Below are 21,357 nucleotides of genomic sequence, written 5' to 3' on the forward strand. Positions count from 1 at the left end.
GTGTGGTTTCTGTCTTATGAGTCCGGCTTCTTTTTTAAGGGCTTGTAATCTAAGCATATTGCTCTTTTTAAACATCCATTACAATTAGACATACTTTCTACATTTCACTTGGCTAGATGTCCGTGTTGTAAATGCCAGTGGAGCAGCTTATTAGAAGTTGCTGTTCGTATGACATCTAATCAGTTCAGTGTCTGAGCACCAAACTAGAAGCAAATCAGCTTGGCAGCTGATTTCTGAAACTGCACCTGGAAGGCGTGCCTTGGGATTTTGCTGCTAATGGCTTGGCCAGCCCACATTGTCATTGGAACTGAAACATGGCAAACTAAGCCTCATGAGATTTGATGCATGTCCTAGAGTACTTGTCACTTTAATTCACGCTGAACATGCTTTGCTTCACTTGTTGTGTCACGTTGTTTCCGCTTTTTTAGCTCCCCGTCACCCCCCTTTCCTGGCCTTTTAGCACTTGGATACTCACTGGCTATTTTTATGTCGTAACTGAGAGTCTGCATTTATTGCATAATGTAATGCTTTGGAGCTTCATCTCTGCTGAAGGAACCTATTAGGATAAAGAGTTTTTCACTTCTCGGGGCTTATTCATGTAGTCATTTAAGTGTGCTGATGTCAGCACACATTGGACAGATTTAGTGGGTTTTTGTCATTTTAACCAGCTTCATGAATGTTCCAGCACATGTCCAGGATGAGACTAGTCACAGTCTGGTTCTATTAGCTTTTCAATTATTTTTAAGAAAATGGTTAGTCATGATCTAGACATGTTTTGGAACGTTTATAAGGCCAGGCTGCTAAGCCAACACAGGTGCTGATGTTTTCAGTCATTATCAGGGAGAGGCTGCGTAAGTACCCTTGCCAAACTCATTGGTAACCAAATAAACATTTATAAAATTTGTCTATATTCTGACTACTTCTGAATTCTGAAAGTGTTGTTCATGGATAGGATGTTGCTACCACATGTGCTGAAAAGATCCTTAAGCAGTGTCCTCCTAAATGTGGAAGTGAGAAACAGAGACCAAATGTTTTCTTACGTTATATATTTTTTCTAAAATTACCCATGCTTTGGCCTTACAAATCCCTATCTTTATCACTGATGGCTATTTCAGTGAAGGATAGAAACTGGGAATTCCTGATAGCTGTCAGAATAAATACAGCAAGTGCAGCCATAAGAAAGAATAAATGTGTAGATGACTTCTCCACTTGCCTTGCTGCTTTGACTTTTTAACAAATCCTGAATTGCAAATCAGAACAACCTAAGGATTTGGGAGCAGATCGCACAGCAGCAGTACCGTTACTGAGAGAAGTTTTGATATCCTTTTTTCTGTGTCTCAGTGGGGTAGATACTTGCATTGTTCTTTCTGCCATGAAATTACTTCTTGCCATGGGGAGCCACATGGGACTAAATTATGTGAAAGGCTCAACATGGATTAGGATTGTGGCCAGCATGAACGTAGTGTTGATAATTTGCTCAACTTATGTATCTATGGTCTTAATGCATTTTGAATTAGCCTCCCACAACACATGCACATCCCAACTCAGGAAATGTTAGCTCATTGTGAATCCAGTCTCTGTTTGGTATACTGTTCAGTTACAGTCTCTGTTTCTGTGTTGTCATAGGAGCTTAGTGATTGGCTAGTGTGGGAACATTTCTATGCATACTGCTTGCTCAGTTGAGGGATGCAGTGACCTTTGTAATTAGTCTTGCTGTTTTGATGCCTCCTACGACTGTAAAACCTTTTCATAAATGTGCTGTACAATATAAATATTGGCTAAATAGGGACAAAGTATATGCTCTGTTGCAGTTGCTTTAAATTTGCTAATATCAAAGCCATAAAAAAGATCTTACATCTTCTTGGGGTGAGCTTGGCTTGAGGATTCCATCAACAATGGTGGACCAGGACATTCTGCTTCCTGAGGCAAAGGACAGTATGGTGCCCCATTCCTAGTCCATGCCCAGAAGTCAGCTGGGCTAGCAGTTTTATTTTTCAAAACTGGTGATTGGACATTGTCTTCAACTGTACCTGAAGGCAGGAGGCTACCTTAGGTGGCGGTACAGGGCAAGCCACATCAGCCACCCATCTCTGTCCTCCAAGGTTTTGCTCCCACTCCCCAGCATGTTGCTTAGGGCAGCTGCTGCACTCTGTCTAATTGTAGGGACGGCCCCTGTCAATCAACTTAGATATTCTTTTTGGCTGTCCCATGGGATGCATTCTAAACTGAACATCTTCAGGATGTTTGCTGCTTTTATTTATGCTACTTAATGGCACTTGCTTTCATTTGTGAGCTCTTTGATTCAGAACTTGATAACTTCTGGTTTCTGTTGCATTTCTTCACAGGCTGCCTGCTGTTACCCGGGAAGATCATGAAACGAGGTCGACTTCCCAGCAGCAGTGAGGATTCTGATGACAATGGCAGTAAGTGCTCCTTTTTGTTGTGCTTGTATCACACCAGGTTTATGAGTTTATTTAAACACACACACACACAACTTTGCATATGACACTTTAAATAACAAAGGTGATTTGCATATCAGTTGGGTAGAGTGCTAATATGAAAAAGCTTTGCTAAAATCAAACAGATTTCAATAGGTGAACAGCAGTAAGGCATCCCAAGGCTTTACAGCTGATTACACAGCATGCAGTAATACATTTCTACCCCCAGACCCAAACAAATTAAAGTATTTTTTGGTTTAAAGTGTTGAAGTAAATGTTTGCCACATCAGTTGTAAATGTTGTCACTCTTCAGGCTGTAATAAGGGGATCAAAGTTTGATTTGAGGCTGCTTTTCAAGCTTATGTAACCATTTTCTTATGCATATCACGAATGGGGTTCATAATACTCCTGTTTTTCTATACACTGCTTATGTGTAAGCAGGCCTCTTAACACCTAGGAAAAGTTGACCTATTGTGCATGTTGTTTTTGATACCCACTCTTGTGGAGTACTAACATGCAGTACAAAGGGTAATTTAAGCAACTGCTTCCTAAATAGTGGTTTATGAGAGCTTTTGTGAATGGTTCATAAAGTAGACAGTGATGAGACCATGATACAAAGGGTACAGTAGCTTTTTACAAGTAGTGGGGAAGGGAGACAATTTTGGAATTGTTTTTTATTGCAGTTTTTTATTATTTGGAGACTCAGGCCCACTCCCACACTGTGTTCAAACTGAAATGCTGCTGTTTGCCAACAAATGAGATATAAAAAGTAATATATGATTTTGAACATTTGCATTGCCATGTTTGCAAAACAAGTGTAGATTGGAAGCCTGTGAGTAGGGGCTTGCTTCTTTTTATCTCTGTTCAGCAGCTGTGGTCTTGAAAAAACACATATCTTTTTAATACTTCAACACGTATTATTTGTCCACTTTTTTCAACTTTAAAAATGTACTTTGTGTGTAAACATTATAGTCATGTTTGACAATTTAAGGTAGCTTTTCATGACTGTAGGTTTTGGGTTTAACTATTGCATGCTTTTATAATAATTTGAAGCTTATGTTTAAACACTGACCCTCCCTAGGAGAAGTCTTTGTAAGAATGTGTGGGAAATATCAGTTGTTGTATGTTTTGCCTGGGGTGAGCTTATCACCCAGAGAAATGAGTTGCCTGAATCTATCCTTAGAGACTCGTTTTCCTTTCTGCCTAAGAAATGTACTAGAGCTGGTGCAAAGTCTGATTACCTACAATAAAACTAGCCAGACATGTATAGATTTAGGAAGCTTTACATGGATTGCAGACCTCTTCACACCATCAAGATGGCATGATAAGAATCTGGTGTTCTGGAAGTGATCATTTGAGTGCTTCATTAAATAAGTGTTCAAGCCTCTTTGGTAACTTTGCAGCAATGTGATAAATGTGAATTCTGTTTGGCCTGTGGTGAAGTAGTCACATGACTGCATCACTGACTGCCCAGTTCTGTCAATATCTTTTAGGTGCGTATTTCTCCCATCAGGAACAGGATAATGACCTGGTGAAGTAGGTGGCAAATCCCTCTAGAATGACAGGGTACCGATCAAAGGTGACAGCTGGGAGGGCCTTCCTCACATAGTGTGTTTCTCACCTCCAGAGTAACAACATGTTCTCCCTCATGATCTTCCCTCACGGTTCAAAAGAAAATATGTGTGGAACGAGAGAGAATATGCAGAAAATAAAACTGACAAGACAGTGGATATATCCCTTCTTGACCCCTAGTCTAGTTTGATGGGCAGATGTAAGGAAGACACTAGGCATCAGCTCTGCAGATAGCTCTCCATAGAAAGGGAAAGTGCTACATATTGCTTGGAACCCTTCTCCTGCTTGAGTGACATGGGCATGGGTAGTGATGTTAAATTCTTGAGAATAATCTTTTGGAGAATATTCTCGAGAATATACTCAATTAATGAGAATATTAGAGAATTTTCATTTAAAATAGGAGAATATTCACTGGTGATGGCACCAGTAATGATCATGTTAAGGTTTGGTATACGGAAACTCAGTAGTTAAATCATATTTTATTCTTCCATTAGAACATGTACATGTTATAGGACAAGTTAAAAAAATACAATTGGTATGTTAAGGTTTGAGACAAATAAATTCAGTAACAGGCTATCTTGTGCTTCTAATAGCTCTAACAATAACTGTTTGGTGACTAAAGCAAAACTTTGTGCATGCATATAAAAAAGAAGCCCTTAACATTGAATATATTATCATGATATGATAATATATTTCAGTATGTCAATCTCTGGTAAATGCTACCTTGTACCATTGAATGGCACTGCAAAAACCAGTTACTAGCACTAAATAAAAATATAGAAACATCAACTGTTTAAATCAAGGCCACCTCACATGCTGTTACACATAATTGTATAGACCTATGTACTTTAAGTGTATAAAGCGTTAAAGCTACTTTCAGTAAAAAATAATAATAATCACACTGTATGGCCAAGGGTAGAGAATTGCTAAGAATAAGGTCACACCAAAATAGTAAAAAGGCAGTTGAAATACATAAAAAATACAGTTGAAATACATAAAAATTCAAATGTTCATCAAATTAAATGAATAGCATTTTTAAAAATAAAAAAAATCTGTAGCTCACATTTCAGAACTGCCAATGGTGAATGACACAATGCCCAGTAACGTAACTAGATAAAAAAACCCATTATTTATTACTTACACTGGCAATATCACAGCTTGACTTATTATTTACTAGATTTTTTAAATGTGGGTTGTAAAACAGGTTCTTACATTAGAATTTACAGTTTGTGGAAAATATTCTCCAGAGAATTTTCTAGCAGAGAATATTCTCATTCTGCAGAATATGCTCACCTCACATCACTAGGCACGGGTTGAAAGTGCTGCACTAGTAAGTTCAAAATGCCGTAGATCCAACTTACCAGATCTGTCCTTACTGCAGTTTTAAATAACCAGTGCTGTTGTATGCATTCAGTTAGAACTGGAGGAGCCTATTCAGTGGGACTCCCCAGTAATGTAGGGCATAATCTTGGACACCGCAGAACTTGCACTTGTAAGTTCTTTTGCAAGTCCTAATTTCCACATGTTTCTAAAAATTTTAAGGAGCAGGCAGTGAATGCCATTTCAGAATGTATTCTGAAAGCCTCAGCTTGGGTCAGGGGTTTAGTGGCCAATAAGGATAAAAGATTGGTGATGGCAGTGAGTATCAAACAGGTGGAATGTTCCAGGAGCTATTGTGGGTGCTTTAAGGATAGATCCTTGAGTTTCTGCTTTTGATCTGATGACAGAGGACTGTCTTGTCCCTGCCAATACAAAGCACCCACTCTCTCACAGGTGAGATCACAAAGTCTTAATCCCACAGGAGTGAAGGAGCCTATAGGGAGTACAATTGGGGGTTATCCTTTGCTTCCTTGGGTTCCAGTGGTTGCTCTCACCCTCAAAATCATAGCACACCTTGGAAGATGCAGCCTTTCCAGTCATTACCAGTTTATGTTCCTACTCTTAATAACCTTACTGTGGTGGCAGGATCTGATAGTCAGGGCAACAACATGGGCAAATATACAGACTGTTGTCCTGCTCTTTAGGCACAAAAAACAAAACAAATCCTCTGTATTGCTCAGCATGCTAATTTGGTTGTGTAAAGGGGTCCTACCCATAGGAATAGGTTTTTTTCTTAGCTTTCTGTGCAGCTAACATTAGTTTCATCCAATCTGTCTCCTGAGCTTAGATTATTTGGGACTGAGGTTTTTTCCATTTAAAAATAGAAAAATTGTATCTGTGATGAATCAGTGGTAGCAGTGGCATTTTGAAAAATGTTTTACTTCTCCAAACAAGTAAATTACTTATTCTCTATTTGTATAATTTACGTAGCTCTCAAAGGCATTGGATGTGGCTTAGCATAAATGAATGCTCATCTCCTGGGATGGAAGGTGTGATTTAAGTGCAAAGTGTTCTGGGGCCCTCCTGGCTGTTGAAGTCAGAAAGGAAAAAAATGTAATGGAGTTTGGCTTTTGATTAGTGTTTTATGACCTAATTGTAAATAGGGGAACATAGACTGAGTCACTGAAGAGAGGTATTGACATTTGAGAATATTTTTCTATTCCGATATGATGCCGGCCTAAGTTAAACATCTTTCAAAAGGCAAATTACAATATGGAAAAGATTCCTCTAGTAAAACTCTTCAGTGTATTATGGGGATTTGATTGAAATGCATTGGGAAGATTTGCTTGTTTTCTACTGATGTAACATTTTGTTATTATGGCCTGGTGAAGAGGGTTTGCAAGCTGTGCTGTATTTTTGATTCTTGGCCTCTTGCTGTTGGAAAACAATCCCGGACAAGCTTTAACTTATAAATATTTTCCATATAATTGCATGAATTCAAGTTTTTATTCTGTCAACTTGGGGCAAAGGCTTGCAAAGAAAAGGGAAGAAAGCCAACTATTTTTTGGTAGTGTCAGAAAACACCAAGAAGCTACTTTGCTTTTGCCTTTGTTTTTATCAAATGTGTATCTGATGCTTCCTCCAAGGAGGTCATGGTGATGAATAAACGTTTGTTGCTTTAAATTTACTTAATGTTCAAAGCTAAGGGGTTGTGTCTAGTACTGTGCCGGTGGGATTCTCCTGGGACAGTAGGACTTCCCTCTCCTTCTCCACTGCATGCTCTCAGAGTCTACTCCAAAGTGTGCCCAATCCTCTGGAGCTGATTTTGAGGCTGGGCGGCTGAACACTGGAGGAGACAGATGAGGAAGGCCCATTGAACACACAGGAATAATTAGCACCAGCTGAGCTGCAGCCCTTGATAAAGCCTCAGAGCTCTATTCCATGTTCCTTGAGGTGTTTCCGATTATATGAATTTAATGTTTTGCTGTGCCTTTTATCCTTTTGATAGCCATAGTTTTTCAGGTCTCCATCCTATGCGCACTTAGAAGTAAGTTTATTAAAATCAACTAGATTGCCTGCCAAGTAACATATTGGGAGCAGGACTGTCAGTTAGATCAGCCTAGAATGGCTTTTTTTTTTTTTTTTTTGGTACGAGCTTTCTTGTATCATTTCTGATTCTATTTTGTTCTGTTTCTACACTTGTCAGTTTTTTGGCAACATTCATTCCACCCCTTTTTCTCTCCCCCACCCCTTTCTTTTCAGTCTTCTGCCTCACTATTCCTTAGAAGACAAAAGAGATAGGAAAGAGGAAAAACAAGGGGGTAGAATAAGTGAGATCCCATTACCAGGAAACGCAGTATAATAGTTTTGATGAATCTTGCTTTCCTGATAATACATCCCCATCCCTCTTACTCTTTCTTGACTGTTAGCATGCTTCATGCTCTTAAGCCACACTGAACTCTGTGGTCCTGCAGCTTTGGAGTATAATAATGCTCTCACTGAACTAATTGGCAAACCCCCATTGGCTTTAATGGGAGTGAGCTCCTATCTTTTAAACTGTTCATGCTGAGGTTGGGAGCTTTTCAGTAAAGTGTGTTCTGTGGCCAGGTATTTTGGCATCATGCTAAAGTCTAGTTCTGCATAATTTTAACCACACTCGGATATAAAATGCGCTAAGCCCATCCCAAATGTATTTTATCAAGTGAAATATTGCGTGGAAGATCAAAGGGAGTGAGTACAGTACATTTAGTGATACTTGGTGGAAGAAGGTAAATAATTTGTTTAGCTTAATGCAAAGAAGCAAGTTCAGAACATAGTGCAATTCTATGCAAAACGACTGAATAAACTAGAAATATATTCTTGTTACTGCAACGGGAGTCCGTGTGTAGGCCACAGAGCAGAATTACAGTGAGACAATATAAATAGCACTAAGCAGGCATTGCAGTTCAGTGAAGAGAAAATGTGGTGGTGGTGGGAGTGGGGATCAACAAGGATAAGGTGGGGATCAACACTGTACTCTTACCCTCTCCCCTCTTGTTTGACAGCACATCACATCACAATACTGTTGCTGAAGTTGAATAGGTCTGGGTTTGGTCTGAAGAGTACAAAGATGTATAAGCTTTGAACTTGTTAATGACTATGATAGTGTAATCTCTCCTATAAAGATAGAACCAGCCCTGTATTTAGGGCCCTCCAGCATTTGACAAGTGAAAACAGGTAGGTATTCTTGTTGAGTTAATTAAGCACGTGCCTCCAGTGTGGTGGTTAATGAGTGAGCTGCTTCCAAAAGTAATCTGGTGGAATGCCTCACCCTTAAGAAGTTTGGAAACTGTTAACTTCAAGGCATTCATTTTCATACAACATGTCTTAATGCAGGAGTCAGCAAACTTTTTCAGCCGGGGGCCGGTCCACTGTCCCTCAGACCTTGTGGGGGCCCGGACTATATTTTTTTGGGGGGGAAATGAACAAATTCCTATGCCCCACAAATAACCCAGAGATGCATTTTAAATAAAAGCACACATTCTACTCATGTAAAAACACCAGGCAGGCCCCAAAGATGCATTTTAAATAAAAGGACACATTCTACTCATGTAAAAACATCCTGATTCCCAGACCGTCCGTGGGCCGGATTGAGAAGGCGGTTGGGCTGCATCCGGCCCGGGCCTTAGTTTGCTTACACATGTCTTAATGCTTAAATATTGAGCTTTAGCATAGGATAATGGCAAAATCCCATGAGATGCTCCAGAGGGAGAAAGAAAGCTAGGCCTGTGTTTCAAAACTTCATAAACCCCAGCACAAAAATTACCTTCCTGATTTCTGACAGAACTGAAGATGGAACTTCTCTGGATATGTGCTGGGATTTGGAGAACATAAGATATGCCAAAGTATCACACTTTCCATGCCTTCATCATATGAGACAGCAGCTCATATTTTTCCCAAGTTCTCAGGGTTGAAGTGGTTGCTTATGCCCATTGGGACTGGTAGGGTGGAAGGTAGGAAGGTCAACATGAGGTGGTGCCAGAGCAGTCAGTTATAGTGAGTATGAACAAAAATTACCTTCCTTTAAATTGCACTGGAAATCTTCCTTTGTCTGAGAGCCAGACTCTGCTTCTCCATCGCTCTTCATCTGGTTTCTCTGGGATCCCATACCTTGGAGCAGTGCTGTTTTCTAGAAAAAGAGGTGCTGGAACTTACACCTCCCTTGTTCTCTTTTAATGGCAATGGTGCCCACCTGAGAGGTGCCGGAACTGAAAAGAAGCCCTACCTTGGCGACACTTTCACATCACATTCCTGCCACCTCCTCTTCCTGCTGAGAAGTCTCACAATTGTCTCTCAGATGGAAGTGCCACATTAGATGTAACCTCCCTTTGATTTTTTTTAAAGCATTAAACAATGATGCATTAAAAATAGAAGTTCTTAATTGTGAAATCACCTTGTCTTCCAGAATCTGTCTGTGGGTAGGGAAAGGCCATAGGGGAAGAGCTGTAGCTCAGTGCTATAGCATTTGCTTTGCATGCAGAAGGTCGCTGGTTCAATCCCTGGCATCTCCAGGTCCAGCTGGAAAAGAGCCTTCCCTGAAATTCTGGAGAGCCATCTAGCCCAATGGTCTGACTCTGTATAAATCAGTTTCCTATGTTCCTAAAGGAACAAGTACAAATATCTGCTTTTAATTCGTATAGATGTGACTATAATATTACTTTCTTATTGAATTGCACATATGATGTTGACCATCTTTGGCATATTGGGTTAGCTGTAGAGCAGGGAAGCTTGGCCTGTCTGTCTTGCCACAAACTCTTGGCATGCACTTTTGTTATTCATAGTTCTGGCTAAGAAAATGTAAACCAAGCTGTTGGATAAGTACAAAAGAAGGTATATAGGGATAAATTAAAATAGGAAGTGTGTACTTTTTTGTTGTTGCTAGGATCTTGAAAATGTTGACCCATTTTCCTGGTTGCTTGTAGCAAGTCAGAATCTTATCCTGACAACCACATAGGAAAGTTTTTATAAATAGGAAAAGAGTGGGTTCCATTTCCTTTAAGGTGATCAATGAGCCACAAACATCTAATAAAGTTATATGTTAGCAGGCAGACTTGGTAGAGGGTTTTTTCTGGATAAGTGTCATTTATGGATTAGTTGCAAGGTGGGGTTATCTTTTCTTGCCAGAATGATCAGATAAAGAATAGTGTTGTTGCTATACACTGCATTAGAGAAAGCTAATTGACCAGCAGATCTACCAGCAGTGATAATGTCAGAAGATACCTTGTTAGACCCAACGGGTTGTATTCAGTGCCGTCCTTCCCTTGCAGAAAGCTCTTTGATCCAGAAGGAAAGTGGAGAGGTGATTTTTGTGAATTCTCCTGCATCACTCTTCACCTTCCACACTGTTCCAGCTTTGGATACAATACTGTACTGGATATAATCTGAAGACAATGCACCTGCAGTTATAGCTGTAATAAAGTAGAATACTAACCGTAATTTCTGGTGCTTTAATGCCGTACATTCCATGTTGGATCCCTGGGTTTTTTTTGTGGGGGGGAGGGTGGTGGTTCAGAATTGCTTGTTTTGCAGGCAATTTTCTGCACAGAGTTTGCCTTCTGACTGTGACTTCATTGCGTGGGACTGGTGGGTGGATTGTCTGAGATTCCATGATCTTGGCAGGCTGAGAAGGAAGTCTGAAATAAGGTTTTATGATGATGGGCTGGCAGCTCAGACTGTTCTAACCACTTCCATTTTCTGCTCCAGCTGCATGGTTTCCCAACAAATTGTGCTGTTGGCAACTGTGCCCACTCTTGCTCAAACAGAGCCCAGAAAAAGTCTCGGCAGATGGAAATACCAGCACTGAGCAGGAGCAGCAGCTAGGCATGCCTCTCTATGTTGGAAACTCTGTTGTGCTGTCTGATTTTGCAATGTAGAAGCATTGTATTTACAGTGGGGAAGACTGTGTGCAGCCTCCAAGAGGGCTCAGGCTTTGAAGTGTCAATGAAATGATAGCAGCCTGGAGCTCTCCTGGGACACAGCTGGGTGCTCTGCAGCTGGTTTTACAACACTGTTCTGCATTATGCACTCTGTAGCTAATCTTATGCCACGCAGCGTAGCATATTGGTGGCTAGGCGTGCTCCCTGGGACACCGGATATGCTCTGGCAGCTCATGGAGACTTGCTCATTTTTAAAATGTCAAAATCTCTGTGTCTCTCTGTCTCTTTCTGCCTCACCTGTCCTTGGGAAAAATGTGTATATGCCAATATATGCAGAACACTTGGAATATATAATGGGCAGAGTGATGATACTCAACAATAGACATGTGTGCTGAATTGAGAAATATCATTTTATCCAAGTATTTAACCATTTTACACAAGCTCCCAGTATTTTGACTTCCTGATGATGAGTTTCCTTTTAACGTGGTGACTGTTGGACTTTGTGACCTAGTTTGCATTATCTTAGTGCTATGCAGATGATTTGTCTTAGCAGAGCTGGCAAATACCGTACGTAAGCGGACTTTTACAAAACAATATCTTGAATGCCATGCTCTTCATCAGCACTGCTATCTAGTTTGAATCTTTTTTGAAATACAGTGGTACCTCGGGTTAAGTACTTAATTCGTTCCGGAGGTCCGTTCATAACCTGAAAGTGTTCTTAACCTGAAACACCACTTTAGCTAATGGGGCCTCCTGCTGCCGCTGCGCCGCCAGAGCACGATTTCTGTTCTTATCCTGAAGCACTATTTCTGGGTTAGTGGAGCCTGTAACCTGAAGCGTATGTAACCTGAAGCGTATGTAACCCGAGGTACCACTGTATTTAGTTTTAATAAAGCAGTCTTTCCTGAAAACACTGAGAGGAAGGAAGGCTTGAACCACCTGAGGACACCATGATGCCAGGTGACAATTTCACAGGAAATAATTGGATGTGCCCATTTAGAGAGCACTTTTGACCCCCCCCTTTCTTCCTTTGCATCCCATCTTGAATTCAATCTGGAGATGCAAATGAAGAATGTGAGCCCTGCTTGTGGCAGAAATGGACTCCATTTGGAATCAAAGATTGGGAGCTTCTGAGTTGAGCCGATCCCAGGGGACTTGCATAGGGAGCCAAATAAAAGTAAAAGGGGGCCCACATAGGAGCATTTAGGAGTGTGCCCAAGCCCTGCCAATTGTTCCTTTGCAGCAGCAGATCTGTAGGGCAGGTGGGCATGGCTGATGGAAAGCGAACTCATAGTTCAAATTAGGACCCCTGGCAGGCCTAAGTTTGGCCCAGGGGCCGGAGGTTCCTTGTGCCTGGCCTAAATTAAGCAACAAATATTGTCACCCAACTATTTCCTCCTGTTTGCTTTTCTATCTACTGTCGGGAAGGACTGCAAACAAATTAAAATGAATGCAGTTCCTAACACAGTAAGAAAATGACCAAGGTTGGTAATCGTAAGAACTGGGCTCTTCTGCTTTTAAAAAGCACATTGCAGTGTTTACGTCATTACTCAGTTTGAGACATGCGATTCTCCCCTCCTAATACACATGTGCTTATCATTACTTATTTTAAATAAAATAATGAAATGCATACCATCATCTAATCTTCTTACTGCTTTGATAGTGGAATATCAAATCCTCCAAAAATGATACAGTTTAGTTGCATTCAGCCATTGGTAGGAAGAATAATAGCCTCCATACATCTGTTTCATTTATTACTATTTTATTTTTTAGCCTGCTCAGTGAGCAGCTCCTCCAAGCTTCCCCCCATAACATTTATTTACTCTAATTTTTAATGTTTTTTTTAAACATAAAAAACATAGTATTACTCAAAAAGGCTTGTCTACTGCAGCCCCTGCCACAGACAGCAGATAACCTTGGGTAGTTCCCATGTTGGAGATGGTAATGCCCCACCACTTGTCTCAACATCTGGTAACTTACAGAACATTATTTACTGGCTGGTGGACAAAAGGTTTGGCTCTCTGTGCACACAGTTGGAACTTTGATGGTATACATACATAGATACATGCATGCATGGACAGACAGAACAATCATGGATTTTGCTGGTAGCAATTTTGACAGCACTTTTTCTAGTTGGTACAATGAGGAATATAGACCAAGAACAAACAATAAAAATATATGGAGATGCACATAATAAAAATAAAATTGTCCAGATAATTTGGGGCATAATATTTTGACAAAGGGAAAAGATATGAAAGATTGGTACAAGATTATGGTTTCTGAGCAACTGTTTTTTAATGTAATATGACCCTTTTCGTAAAATCAACTGCACCTGTAGAGTACTATACCTAACTTTTCAATTTTCCATAAGGGTGGGGGGAGAAAAAACTGAAGAAAAGCTGCAAGTCACTTGCTACAGTTGGTGGCTACTGTTGTATTAATTGTATTAATCTATATGAAGATGGAACAATTGCTGTACAGTTGTACCTCGAGTTAAGTACTTAATTCATTCCGGAGGTGCGTTCTTAACCTGAAACTGTTCTTAATCTGAAGCACCACTTTAGCTAATGGGGCCTCCTGCTGCTGCCATGCCGCCGGAGCACGATTTCTGTTCTCATCCTGAAGCAAAGTTCTTAACCTGAAGCACTATTTCTGGCTTAGCGGAGTCTGTAACCTGAAGCGTATGTAACCTGAAGCATATGTAACCCGAGGTTCCTCTGTATTTATATTTATTTCATGACATTTATTTCCCTCCTTTCTTCCAAGGAATTCAAGGCAGCAGCCATAGTTTTTCTCCTTCCGTTATTTAACCCCCAGCCATGCTTTGATGATTTGAGGCTGAGAGAGAGAGTGACTGGTCCAAGGCTACTCAGGAAACCTCATACACTCTAACCGCACTGGTTCCCACTGAAGTTGGCTTAGACAGGTTGTGTGAAAGATGGGTGAGCAAAGGCTACCCTGAGTCCTGCCAGAGAAAAAAGACAGGGCATAAATAAATTGATGATGGTGATGATGATGATGATGATGATGGTGATGATGATAGAGACCCCTTTGAGGCCAAAATAACCATGGTTCTCAGTTCCATGTTTCTTTTCCTTTTCTAGGCTTCTCAACCTGGTCCCAGCATTCTAGGTCTCAGCATCGGAGAAGTTCATGCTCTAAGCACGAAGATCAGAAACCATCAGAGGTATTCTCTTGATTAAATGCTCTTGCATCTTGCTGAAACACAGATGTGTCTCCTTTTCCTAATACTTCTTTTTCTTTCCTTTTTCTGCTCCGTCTCAGCTGGCACCCAGCAACCTTTCTTCTGGCCAGGAGATCAGGGAGCTCAGCTGCTGCCACAGTCCCTGCCAGCATCAAGTTAGTTATTTAGCCGTGAATATTGGGTTAGTTTGGCACCAACCCAACCTAGTTTTTTTTTTACTAGTCCTTTTCCTTTTCAAAAAATATATCGGGGAATATGTTTTGGTTTTTTTATTTGTGGTGAACAGTGAAAAATGTGTACCTAGGAGTGTTTCCTTAGTTTCCTAACCATTACGTGGCACTTATGAATAATAGTCCTTGTTCAGCAAAGCGGTCAAACCAGAAAACTTTGTCTCTTTGAGTGCTTCATCTGCATTGCTTTGAGAACAGATCAAAGGAGGTAATACAAATCAGTTTGAACTTTTCATGATGGATCACCAAGTGCAATCTGTTGCATGCCTTACAAATTGGCAGATGTCCTTTGCGCCAAATATGAGACTAGAAGAAAAGGGGATATTATTTGTAGGTTGAACTTCTTAAGAAGACTGTCTGGTTCATCATAATCAGATATCTTACATGTTCATGTTCGGGGTCTTGCCCTGGCAGGTTTCTAAATTCTTTATCCCCTGCTTGTTCATGCTCATGACTGTGGACAGTAGCATCCTTTGGCCAAGTGAATTAATATGTATGGGTTGCCTCTTTTGTTCTGATGATAGAAGCAATTCCATGCATGTATACTGGAGATGTAGAACCTTTTTGACACAGTGGACCAGATCGTTATTGCCCTCCCCCTCAGCCCATGGGCCAACTTTGACATATGAGTGGAACCCACCCACTTATCATCTTACATCATGGTGAGGTCAGGTGGCTGAAAGATGGGCTTTCCTGCTTGCCTCTCAGAGTTGATTTGCAGCGTGTGGGGAGGGGTCTGCTTCACCAGTGCATTCCTTACAAGGAACATGCTAGAAAGCAGCACCAAGCAGGATTGAAGTCTGCTCACTATCTGATGAGCAGAGAGTTCATTCCTGCCCTCCATAGGGGGCTGCTTCACCAGCACATTCCCTGCAGTGGAAGTAGTTGGCAGCTGGATATGGTTTTGGGAAAATGGCCTTTTGGGCTAAAGATCTGCCTGTGGGCTAGAGGCTCCCAACCTATGATGTAAATGAATGCCTGCACAGGCTTGCTTCTTCAACTGAAATGAATAGGAAAGCAGTTGCTGATGGACCTCCCATGCTTATAATTAGATATTGGATGTGTGTGTGTGTTCCTGTATGTTTCCCATTTCCAAGTAGCTTTCTTTCTCCACCTCTGCCTCCCAGTAGCATGTCTGTTTTTATATTAATTGAATCGGTATTGAATCATAGAATCATAGAATCATAGAGTTGGAAGAGACCACAAGGGTCATCGAGTCCAACCCCCTGCCAAGCAGGAAACACCATCAGAGCACTCCTGACATATGGTTGTCAAGCCTCTGCTTAAAGACCTCCAAAGAAGGAGACTCCACCACACTCCTTGGCAGCAAATTCCACTGTCGAACAGCTCTTACTGTCAGGAAGTTCTTCCTAATGTTTAGGTGGAATCTTCTTTCTTGTAGTTTGGATCCATTGCTCCGTGTCCGCTTCTCTGGAGCAGCAGAAAACAACCTTTCTCCCTCCTCTATGTGACATCCTTTAATATATTTGAACATGGCTATCATATCACCCCTTAACCTCCTCTTCTCCAGGCTAAACATGCCCAGCTCCCTTAGCCGATCCTCATAAGGCATTGTTTCCAGGACTTTGACCATTTTGGTTGCCCTCCTCTGTACACGTTCTAGTTTGTCAGTGTCCTTCTTGAACTGTGGTGCCCAGAACTGGACACAGTACTCCAGGTGAGGTCTGACCAGAGCAGAATACAGTGGCACTATAACTTCCCTTGATCTAGATGCTATACTCCTATTGATGCAGCCCAGAATTGCATTGGCTTTTTTAGCTGCCGCGTCACACTGTTGGCTCATGTTAAGTTTGTGGTCAACCAAGACTCCTAGATCCTTTTCACATGTACTGCTCTCAAGCCAGGTGTCACCCATCTTGTATTTGTGCCTCTCATTTTTTTTGCCCAAGTGCAATACTTTACATTTCTCCCTGTTAAAATTCATCTTGTTTGTTTTGGCCCAGTTCTCTAATCTGTCAAGGTCGTTTTGAAGTGTGATCCTGTCTTCTGGGGTGTTAGCCACCCCTCCCAGTTTGGTGTCATCTGCAAATTTGATCAGGATGCCCTTGAGTCCATCATCCAAGTCGTTGATAAAGATGTTGAATAAGACCGGGCCCAAGACAGAACCCTGTGGCACCCCGCTAGTCACTCTTCTCCAGGATGAAGAGGAACCATTGATGAGCACCCTTTGGGTCCGGTCAGTCAGCCAGTTACAAATCCACTGAGTGGTAGCATAGTCAAGACCGCATTTTACCAGCTTCTTTACAAGAATATCATGGGGCACCTTGAAGAATATCATGGGGCACCTTCTTTACAAGAATATCATGGGGCACCTTGTCAAATGCCTTGCTGAAATCAAGGTAGACTACATCCACTGCGTTGAATGCTATTATGAATATTTTAATATTCTAACAGCAATATGTCACTTTCAAAGCTCCCTATATTTATTTAAAACACTTTACCCCTACCTTTACCTGAAAAGGCTCCCAGAGTGGCATACGTAAGATCAATAACAGTGAAGAATGCAGTCTGTGTCTGTAGGCTTACAATTCGAAAGACACTCAATGAAAGGGGAAAGAGATGAGGTGGGAAGAGGAAAGCAAGCAAACTCAGCACCAGTTCTTAAAGTTATATTTGAAGAACTGTGTGCCTGTCACTGGGTTGGAGGTCAGTAATTCTGCAATGCTGGATTTAGGCATGCGGTTTGCATCTGCAGAGCAGCAGGAATGGCATTGCGAGGCAGTGATTCTTGGAAATTATATCCTTGATGTTCCATTAAATCCTCCTTTGTTTTGTGGCCAGAGCAACTCATCACAAATGTTCAGCTCAAAGGCGTTCACGCCCTGTTTTTCTCTAGGCAGTTAAAATAAGGGATTTTTTTAGTCTAAAATCTTGTTCTGGCACAAGAGTAGGCCTGGGGAATATATAAATATATTGCTCAGGACCGCTATGTCGGGGGAGACCATGATGACAGCTTCACTCAGTGGTATATCGCTGGTGAAACGGTCACCACTCATGAGTCCCTCTGCCTTCAATGCTCTGAGAGACAAACAAACTAGCTGGGAGCTGGAGGCAGAGGGACTCAAGCGGTGGCGGTTTCACCAGCAGTATACCACTGGTGAAACCACCATCGCACTCTCCCCCGGCAGAGGGAAAATCAAACTGAATTGGCGAGGTGCTGATACAGCTTGTTCCTTCCTTCACTTCTTTAAACTGCTTGGCTGAAGAGTGTGCTGCTACCCTCACCTCAGCCCAGCAGTTTTATGGAGCCCCTGACCCACCACTGGCTTGCACAAGTCAGCAGCGGGATGGGGACTCTATTAAGGTGCTCCTCCTCCCCAGCGGAGAGATCCCCGACCCCGCTCCTGCTTCTGCATGAGTAGGAGTGGGATCCGGGCTGCTCAGCTAGGGAGCATGAGTGGCAGGGGACTCGGGGCTGATTCCACTGGGGGCAAGAGTTTTCCTGCTCCCAGTGGAGTCTGGCCAAGGAGCTTAGGGCTTGCTCAGCTGGGGGCAGGTGTCTTACCGCCCCCCAGCTGAGCAGCAGGCTGGGGCTAGCTGTATTGGCCATTGCCCGTGACGCGCTGGGGTGAAACCACCTTAGCTCCCATGCTGAGAGCTGTGGCAGTTTCACCCGGCATCTCTCTGACTGGAGCCAATGCATTTTTTTTCAACATCGCAGTATAGCGCCAAACCACGATGTTTTACTGGCGAAACACTGCAATGTTAAAAACCCAAAATCGCCCAGCCCTACTTTTGATATTTTGCAGCATTTTTAGAGTTCCTGCAATATTTCCCCCCAAAACACCATGTTCCTTTACATTCTTCTTTTCCTCTGTTTTTGTTTCTCTTGAGTTCTTGAATAATTATTATTTGGTAAAGAAAGGGTGTTTAAAATTCTGAAATCTCCCTCCCGCTCTCTATACAATTGTGGGTCACAAAGGGTGATGCAGGCTTCTCTAAGGGGACAGACAGGAGCTGTTGGTATGTCAGGAGTGCCTTCTCAGCCTTTTTTAACCTAAATGTAATATGCTTTCTATTTAGGCAAGAAGGCAGAGTCAGTGTGTGGGTGACTCAGTAGCCTGTTCACCATCATTTGAGTTGAATTGATGGATGATAGTCGGACTCTATCGGACTCTATGATATCTTTTTATATCCCTGTTTTAATCTGTCCAAATTCCAAACTAAATCTTTTCCTTTTTTTAATCACCCTTCCCTCCCTCTCTTTCCCTTTTGGTTACACCCAGGGTGATTTGAACAATGTTTAACTTTATACTTAGCAAGACTGTACAATTTGCAACTCTCTAGTCTGGTGGAAAACTCTAAAAGGGCAAAATGTGGGAAGGCTAACGACATATAGTATAGTAAACCCAATTGGTGAATTGGGTGGTTCACGTGAAATATATTTTACATCACTGCCAGCAGTGTTTGGAAAATGCAGCAATCCTCAAATTATGTAGTCTTGGTCAGTCCCAGTAATTAATACACAACAAGTGGTTTGAGGATTTCAGCCAGATAAACAATATTATTTTGTCTCACACACACACACACACACACAGAGAGAGAGAGAGAGAGAGAGAGAGAGAGAGAGAGAGAGAGAGAGAAAACATCCTGGTCAACCTGTTTCTGCTTTATAAGCGTGTGGAGTGGTGCTGGCTGTGTGCCTTGCTGACTGCACTGGCCATAAACTGATGAGTCTTCAGACTATTTTAGAGGTCTTGCTGGTACTGCATGGACTGATTCAGGCACTCTGTTTGTAGCAAAGCCATCTGGGCTCGCTTCTTCCTCCCTCCTGCCCCAGCACCTTTAAAACTCCAGATAAATACCCTTCTGTTGGCATGTGGCAGTTAATATAGAGATATGAAGATGAGGTGCTAAGCATGAATGATCCTTGTTACTTTGTAATAGCAGAAGCGCATTGAGAGATCTGGAAGGTGCTTAGGCATGCAAAGCCTTGCTCTTTTAAAGCCTGCCACTTCATGGTTTGTATTTTGCTGATGAGCAGCGACAAATCAGATTGCGTTGCACACAGGCAAGTGCTTTCCGCAAAGATGTATGGCTCTAACTCATGACACATGCTGGGTTAGGGACCCTTTCCCTGCTTGCTTGTGGCTGATAACTTCCTACAACTTCCCAAGATGTTTTACTAGTTTCAGAAATCATTCACGTTCAAAGCACAGTTTGAACCATAGCTACAAACAGTTGTAAATCTGGATGGCAGATGTTGCTTCAGGTGGTAAGCATTGGATATATATTGGCTATGAACTTTCCTGGCTGATATTTTGGTTTAAACTGTGAGACCCAGCATATGTAGCATGTCCTCTGGTGGCCAGTTTGGTCTACAGCATTTTTTGTGGTGTTGATTCTTAAATGGGTGTACATGGTTGTTCATCTGACATGCATTGTGACCTGCTCATATCCTGTATCCTCCTGAGTTTCATTTTCATGGTGGCTGAGATTCTGCAGAGATGCTACTTCCATGATCACTGGTGCAGATTTATACTCTGCCTTATTATATCTATTAGAATGGGTGCAAGTCTTGCTGTTACCAGCTGTGTCACATAGGAGTGAATTGAAATGCAACTGGTGATGTGATCTTAGGCTGTGACTTTTTTTTACATGTTAGTCAACATCTGATAGGGTGTACTTTGTAGGAAGGTGCCTCCCCTTGAGTTCTACTCATAAATGCCACTCATGTGTCTCACTGAGCATGTGCAAGGAGAGCAGGGTTGCTGTCGCTGGCCACCCCAAATGTCTTGCTGGCTCTGCTCCTCTAAACCCCTGTGCCTTTGGTGGAAGCTCTGAACAGGGAGCCTATGTGTTTACAGCTGCATATGTGAAGTGTTCAGGGCATTTCTGTGTGGACCTTTGTTAGAACTGAAAATCAGAGTGTGCCTGCTTGATGTATTAAAGATGTATTAAAGCTCTCACCACAAAAGGGTGCATTAAAACATCATAACTCCCATGCAAAATGGTTGTCTTAAAACCACCTTCAGAAATTATCTTTAGTAGGTAATAAGACCAAGAGTCTTGATACAAATGCATGCTGCTCCCATGCAAGTATTTTTGTTACTGCAACTGGCTCATAGTAGAAGCAGAGTTAGAGAGATTGGATCAAAAGAAGCCAATGTGAACCCTCCATCAGATTCTGTTGCGGAAAGTGTATGATGGACAAATTCTAGACATATTTACTTTGCTGCTGTCTGTACTGCCTTCTGCCAATCACATTGTATGTACATTCTGACCCTTAACAAAGTTGATAACTTTTGAGAAACTTTTAACAGTATTTAATTCAGAATTCCCAAAATAATGGATCAGTGGTTTGCAGAGATTTAAGGAGATGCTTTTTACTGATCTGCTCAATGGTCCATTTTGCCCAGTATTCTTTGTCCTGACTAGAGCTGGGCATTATCTGGATTTCAACATCACCATATACCAACAGCTAAACACCACAAAATATTGATATATCATGATATATACCTGCAGTGGCGGAGGGCCTTGCTGGGGCTCCCCGCGGTAGCAGAGGGTCCTACCATACCTCCTCACAGCACTGGAGGGTGCACCGCGCTTCCCCGCAGCTGCAGAGGGCTTTGCTGAGTCTCCCCACAGTGGTGGAGGGCCTTAAGATGTAAGGAAGCAATAAACATTTTAAATAAACTTCCATATACTGTAATATA

General features: G+C 41.8%; 1 protein-coding gene across 21 annotated transcripts in view; it reads left to right on the plus strand.

Annotated features, from left to right (window-relative positions):
* The window catches only part of JADE1 (jade family PHD finger 1), a 153,893-nt gene that overhangs the window by 102,931 nt on the left and 29,605 nt on the right, over positions 1-21,357 (plus strand). For 11 of the 21 annotated variants that reach the window (XM_083457228.1, XM_083457221.1, XM_083457223.1 and 8 more), the window contains 2 exons: positions 2,346-2,423; positions 14,350-14,432. In XM_083457228.1, the coding sequence (XP_083313354.1) occupies positions 2,346-2,423; positions 14,350-14,432 (161 nt within the window). Of the gene's footprint in view, positions 1-2,345; positions 2,424-14,349; positions 14,433-14,530; positions 14,606-21,357 lie in introns of all 21 variants that reach the window. The other 10 variants (XM_083457217.1, XM_083457234.1, XM_083457233.1 and 7 more) reach the window with 1 other exon arrangement.

The sequence above is a fragment of the Podarcis tiliguerta genome (assembly GCF_965153285.1).
Source record: "Podarcis tiliguerta genome assembly, chromosome: 9".
Taxonomy (NCBI): Eukaryota; Metazoa; Chordata; class Lepidosauria; order Squamata; family Lacertidae; genus Podarcis; species Podarcis tiliguerta.